Source organism: Triticum aestivum, chromosome 7D (genome assembly GCF_018294505.1).
Source record: "Triticum aestivum cultivar Chinese Spring chromosome 7D, IWGSC CS RefSeq v2.1, whole genome shotgun sequence".
NCBI lineage: Eukaryota > Viridiplantae > Streptophyta > Magnoliopsida > Poales > Poaceae > Triticum > Triticum aestivum.
This window is the reverse complement of record NC_057814.1, coordinates 608,865,610-608,872,833: the sequence shown is the minus strand read 5'-3', so window position 1 is coordinate 608,872,833 and position 7,224 is coordinate 608,865,610. Positions and strand designations below refer to the sequence as shown.

Below are 7,224 nucleotides of genomic sequence, written 5' to 3'. Positions count from 1 at the left end.
GAAGAGTAACACATGGCACTTAGTACTTCCCGTCGAGGTAAAAACATGATGGGCCAGAAACAAGTTTATCCCAGGTATAAAGTGTGCCCTGTTACCATAGGATTCAAGAAACATTAATGTTTGATTATCAGGATGCTAACCCTATTGTAAAAGCTTCCACCATAAGACTTGTATTAGGCACAACAGTCTCCAAAGGGTGGTGTTTATGCTTGTTGTGCAGAACATGTCAATTCTCAATGTTATGCAAGAGGAAGTTTATCTCAAAGAACCACTGGTATATGAAAATGGCTACACATATCACTATGTTTGCAAACTTGTCAAAGCACTCTATTGCCTTAAAGAGCCCACTCGAGCATGATACTCTTGATCAACCATCTCACACATTGGGCGGCCTAACATACAGAACTATCATGCTTCTTCCACGCTAGCATCATCTCCAGTGAAATCCTACATTGAGAGAAAAATGTTATTTAAGTACACATGTCCAACTCAACAATTCATATGCAACACATAGATCCGTACAAATGAGAAGAGTTCTTACTTCCATGTGCATGTTGGAAAGTATATCATCCATTGAGAAGGCATTGATTTCATTCAAATGATCATTAAGAGGTTGCTGATTAAGTGTGCCTTCTTGCATAGGAACAATACTAGCTCCATCCCCACCATCATGTAGCTGAGTCAATGAGACAAAATCATCTGTCTGAAGGTTGTGAAGCATCGAAGTAGTTCTTTCACCGTTGACCAGATGAGTATCATTAGTTGAAGTTCTACTTGCATCAAGTGCAGAGCTACCATTCAACATCGTTCCTACTGAGCTTATGTTGCTTGCCATGTTGAATGGTGCCATCTGCTCAATGTAGCCTCCCACTGATGTGGTGTTGCTTATGAATGGTGCCTTTTCATTTTGCAGAGGCAGCCGGCCAGATGACATTGCAAAGCTCTCTAGTTGGTTGCTATGTGGGAAGTTAACCTGTGATGCGACAAGAGACCTCCCGCCACCAACTGTTGTGTTTGCAAATGAACTTTGAAGAATGGAAGGGGTTTTTCCTTTGCTTATCTCCATTATCTTGCCACGCATGATGTCAGCACAGGAATTACTATGATTGAATGATGGAAATTCATCTGACATTATCTCATTGGGTATGTTGTCGTATAGGCTGACGGGAGGGTCAACAAAACCTGTGAATCTTCTCGCATCCGATGGTAGTTTCCCAACATACTTTGGCATTCTACCATCATGGAGGTATGACCCCATGTAGAAGTTGCTTTGGATGTTCACCGGCGGAGCCAAGTGACCCGTTGAACCATACTTGTTTGTAATCCAAGAGGCAGTGTCGCCACAGGACACACTCCATCTTCCATGTTCGTGATTATGCATGAAGTTGCCCTTGTTGTTCATGTTGTACGATGAGGTCCATCTTTCATATGCGTCACCAGAGGGATTTGACTTGACTCTTTTTAAGTGCAATCTATACTTCTGAAATAAAAAGATAGAAAAAATAACCAGGTATGAGATGGATGTTCATCGAAAAAAATAACGTAAACATGTGAGTACAATAAGAACTGAAGATGTTGCATGGGATAAAACTCCTAAAAATATGGGGCATGCATTATATGAGATAAGCCTCGCATTTTAAGGGACACGATTAATTAAAATTACACTTCATGGTAGTTGCATTGCTAGAGCTTTGAATGATATGTTCCCCAGAAAATAAAAGCTTGCACTTATATATGAAAAAATGTTAGACTATGAATAATAGTAACAAAAACATATAAATTAAGCATAAAGGTTGAAAATAAACCTGTAGATGACTCGCAATATTCTCTCTACTGAGGTAATCCACATTCATCAGCTCCAATACCTTTTTCGGAACAGCCCCTACAATTATGTCATAAAAATTATAATGAAAATATCGAGCAGCCACCAGCATTGTCGATGAATGAGGCACAAGATGTGAGTTCTTACTATCAAGGCCGATCTGGTTGATAGCTTCTAGAAACTTGTTATGCAAGGCAATTGTCCATGTCATCCTGGGCTTTCTGTGGATGGCGGATATATGTGTGCCCTCATTGTTCTCGCTAGAATCATCTCCATCATTTCTCTTATTCCCCGAGTACTTACTCTTGTCAGTAGTCGCTGGTTGAACTCTCTGGACATCATTGTCATGATCGTTGATGTGGCTTATTGCTTTGGGATTTCTCCACCTTTGAACATGTTGCCATATGTTTTTGAGCTCATGGGTACGCACTGGCTTCACCATAAAGTCGGACGCACCATGATCTATCCCCTTCATCACAACCTTCTTGTCGCAATCAACAGATAGCACTGCATGCGTAGGATCAATGACTTAGATTTAAAATTCAGAAATTCACCAAAATCTATGAAGTGGACATATGTTTTGGTCAAAGTGCCTATAGACAGAAAAGCATTTCAATGTTCAGTTTTATAATTCTGCTTCAATGCAAAATAAATGTGAAAAATTCCACACATTCAATAGAAAGATACAGAAACAAAGGCTAAAACAATAACGGTAACACAATGCCTAAGCCATATCACAACATGTTCCACGCAGGGAAATCACATCATCATGTCTAAGTATTGGTGAACCTGAAGATCAAGTACTATTATTGGCAGTCAGCCATGTTTCTCTAGCATACTAGGTAACATCTGTCGGCCCACGTAATGCTCTAAGCATTTTTAGTGATCACACGCATATTAGTTTGTAAACGTTAACCACCATTGTCAATTGCTTTTTTATTACGGCTAGCTAATTGTTTGTGCTTGCCACGAGGGCATACATATTCTACATGACAATTTCCATACTTAATGTGGTCCTCCCGTCCAGTGCTATCTTTTCATAATTAACATGATACTCCCGTCCGAATAATGATACTCTCCATAATTAATGTGGTCCTCTCGTCCAATGCTCGATGATACTTTCCATAAATTAATGTCTGGATAATTGACTATATAGCTAATAAATTGCATGCAGTTGTGGGCGAGGCAGAGATTGGGCAAGAATTATCTCGGACGATTTTTGCGCATTAATAGTAGAGATTCAGGAAAATAAGTATGTGTGGCTGCACTTTCTGTGAAAGTAATTTGACTACAAATTAGTGTGCTTATTCAAAGTCAACAAATATGCAGTAGTGTAGGTATTACCCATGGTTAACCTAGTCGATGTATGTACTTAAAAGGGGCACTCCTATTTTACATGCTATTCTTGAGAGTAAATTGTCATAAGGAGTAACAACTTTAAGGGCAATGAAGATGAGTAGTAATCTTAATAATATCAATACAATTCGCAAAAAAAATCAATACAACATAGGTATTTCTTAATTTTAGTATTCATGCAACCTAGAAAACAGATGTGGCACAATCGTATACCTTGTGTGATTGGTAGAACGCGAATTTTAATATTAGCTTTGAAAACAACTAGATATAACTTGGTCATATAATGAAATATGAATAGATTATTATTTTCGTTCCTATAGGTAGGATTTTACAATTAATTGAGATGATATAAAATTAATTTCTAATTGCCCATAAATACAACCATCGAACACGTGGATAGTGGGGTCTACATTACATTGGAGTGATAGAGACTCTCGCTAAGCCAAACTACTCATTTATAAAATTAAATTCTAGATAGTCCATAAATACGTCCATCGAACACGTGGATGTGGAATGTATGTTACATTGGAGTGACACAGACTCTCACTAGGCTAAATTAGCCATTGGAGTGACCATGTCTTTAGCCTCCTAAACACTATCAACCTAATTATTAAAAACAACAATTGGGATCTCATAATCACGTGCCATCCACGTTTGTTCCCCATCCCCACCATCCATCCGATCTGATAGATGGACGGTTAGAAAGGATCCCATTGTTTTAGGCTAGAAACCGACAATGCGTCCCCTACTAACTCATGTGTCGCTCCACCTCCGCTCTCCTACCGCAGTCCCCATCCGATCAGACGGATGGTTAGATAGGATCCCACTGGTTTGGGCTAGAAACCGACACTACGTCCCCTACTAACTCATGTGCCGTTCCACCTCCGCTCTCCTACCCCACTCGCCATCCGATCGGACGAATGAACGGTTAGATGGGACCCCGTTGGTTCGGACTCAATGGGGATCCCGTTATTTAGAACTCTTCCAGGTTAGAAATAGAGTGCATGTGTATGTGGTTTAATAAGATCGTCCTAAATATATAGGATCTCACACGCTGCCCAAAGAAATTAATATCCTCTCAAGGTATCAACAAGATTGAGGAGTAAAAGTACGTTCTTAAAAACAATTGAGAGCAGTGAGAGTACTGATGACGGGCAGATCCATCTCGAGGCGGATGAGCTCGAGGAGCTTGAAGCCGTCCATGTCCGGCATGCGCACGTCGGTGATGACCAGGTCGAACTGCTGCTTCCCCGCCATGAGCATCCTCAGTGCCGTCTTTCCATCCATCACCGTCGTTGCTGCATAGCGGCAAGCATTATTCGCAGAGAAACAAATAGATCACAAGGCCCCGATTCTAGTGGACTATGGCGAAGTGGAGGGATCAAGAGACTCACGTTGGTATTTGCAGCATCTCAAGAGGGCTTCAAGTACCATGAGGCAGACGCGGTCGTCGTCCACGACCAGGACGCGTAACCCCTCGGGAAACTTGTCCTCCGCCGCATCCTCCATCATCTGCCTTCGGTCCCCACCCATCGTGGCCATGTTCTCCGAACTTCTTCCCACCTGAAAAAGCAAACGCCATCACGAAAAATACTGATTAATAACAAATCAACACAAACCTCACAGCCATCTAAGAACACAACCCAAAAGGAAACCTCTATTAGCTTCCTCGTCTCAGGACACAACTGAAGTTACTGAACAATCTGGATTCAGAGGAGTGGTGAGAAGGGCTGGAGGAAGGACGTCTATTTATAGGGGTAGAGGGGTCAAGGGAAGGAGTGGAAGTCTTGTGGTCCAGAGGTCAAAGGCGCTCTCCCCGTGCGTGTGTGCAGGCGCTACTTCTACTCCTTAATTTCTGCAGCTACGCCATTTGATCTGGCGATGTCAATGTGCGTGTCTGCTTGTGCCGCGGCCCATGGTTTCTTCCTTGAGAGGTGAGCAAAACCACGGGTGGTGTTGCTGTTTTTTGCTTTTGTTCTTTTCTCACCAAATGTTTAATGTTGGACACAAATGTTATGGTCTTGAATTACAAAAAGGAGAGGCTCCTGCTTTGCTCCTGCTCCTGCTTCCTTTGACCGGGAACAGAGAGAGGGTTCATGTCTCAGTCGTCAGATTCCTACCTACTTTTGCATGGCAACGTGAAAATGTGAAGGCCTAAACTCAAGGAGTGGAAGTCTTTCTCCACTTATCACTTTGTGGAAAAATAATATGACAAGGGCATTTTATCTGAAGAAAAACACTTCAAAAAATAAGTTCAAGGGTGTTTCAGACTAGGGAGTACCGGATGCACCCTAGCTAAGGGCGAGAGTAAGTGAGTAACGCACAAATTCGAACCAAACGATTGCTTATGCTTTGATCCTTATTATGATGTGCCAGGCCTATGTATTCAACAAAGAAAGAAATATATTGTTTACAAAGAAGAGAGAAAGAAATACAGGGATAGAAGAGTGGATTTATTGTGGTCCAGACCACGGATGTCTGTAGTTTCTGCCATTTTTATTTTCATTACCCACCATAAAAAAAATCCGTTTCTGAAAACGTATGTTCATTGTCTCACTAATTGCAAAATGTGATATACATATATATATATATATATGATCCAATGAATGAGTTAGGCGATTTGGAGGCCCGGCCCAGTGAGCCAAGATATTTTTAAATAATAAAAATCATATTTAAAAGTTTTTATAAATTCTGAAATAGTTTGACGTGTGTAATTAATTGATATATTTTACATATGTGTAAACTTCTCTTAAAATATACTTTACCGTGTATGTGGATTTGTATGCATGTGTTGTTTGCTATTTCTTAATGTAGATCTTGGAACTTTTGTGTACGTATATATATAAACATGCACTACATGAAAATTGCTAGGTGCAATAGATGACATCTATATGAGCATGTCCAACAGAAATACACCTCAAATATTTTCAAAAACCCAGACTCGACGGAGTCCAGGATCCAATCAAACTTTATCGCAATTAGCCTGAAGCAAACATAAAAGGAAACATGACAATGCTTACTGATTCTGAGCGCATCACGCATAAATAGAGAAGCAATGAAAAAATTTAAATTTTAAGTGTTGGACCAAAATCCTATGGTGTGATTTAGACGAGTGGAACTCCCAACCACTTAAAACACATTCTTGAAGAAGTAGGCATACGATGGCTGCCGTTTCTTGTTCTTTTTTTTTTGCAAAATATTGGAGATCAATGATATCCTATGAACTTCCCCGGAGCTTGCATTATTCATGCACATGAATAATTATGTTATGAAATTCCAACATGTGATCTGACAAATCCTATTAATATGATTTAAGGGATGCGGTAGCGCTTACTATCATTGTGGAAAAATGCTTTAAAAATCCTGGCGAATGGAGATGAAAGGAGTCAATGTGCCACACGACAGTTGGAGATGAAAGAACACAATGTGCCACATGAGAGAGGGAAGAAAGGAGTCAAAGCGCCACTCGACAAAGACAGATGAAAGGAGTTAGCACATCACGTGAAAAATGGAAATGAAATGATTCAACCCGACACATGACAAATGAAGATGAAAGGAGATAATGCACTATGCGACAAATATATGTCGTGAGAATCAAAAAAGTTTGGATTTGGAGGGCCAGATTGGCAACCAATGATTTCTATATAGAAAGACCTAGAGGCACCACTTAAGCTCATTACTTTAAATGGAGGCCAGTAGGAGGTATTGATGTAATGGTTTTCTCTTTCTAGGATTTTTTTTGGAGAAGGTGATAACCCACCCAATGGAAATGGAAATTTCCTTTTTTTACACTGCTTCTCCATTTTTCGTGTGGTGCATAGACTCCATTTCTGTAAAAAAAATCATGTACATTGTATGCATTTGATTATCTCTTTATTCGTATAGAAAAATATTTTACAGCCATATCACAATCAATAGAATCTCATAACTCACATGAGAATTCAGGATTTTGAAAATCCACAATCTCGATGCATCCAAGAAACAAGTATATTCATGGAAACTCATGGGTGCGATGCCCGTTAGTACCGGTTCGTGGCATGAACCGG

At 40.2% G+C, this 7,224-nt stretch overlaps 1 protein-coding gene across 1 annotated transcript; it reads right to left on the bottom strand.

The window, feature by feature from the left end:
- Positions 1–408: 408 nt before the first annotated feature.
- On the bottom strand, positions 409–4,711 carry LOC123164730 (two-component response regulator ORR24-like). The gene is made up of 7 exons (XM_044582279.1): positions 4,573–4,711; positions 4,324–4,476; positions 1,970–2,329; positions 1,866–1,882; positions 1,243–1,480; positions 542–894; positions 409–447 (listed from the first exon to the last, which is right to left on the bottom strand). Exons 1-7 carry the CDS (start codon positions 4,709–4,711, stop codon positions 409–411), a joined length of 1,299 nt encoding a protein of 432 aa, XP_044438214.1.
- Between the last annotated feature and the right edge of the window lie 2,513 nt (positions 4,712–7,224).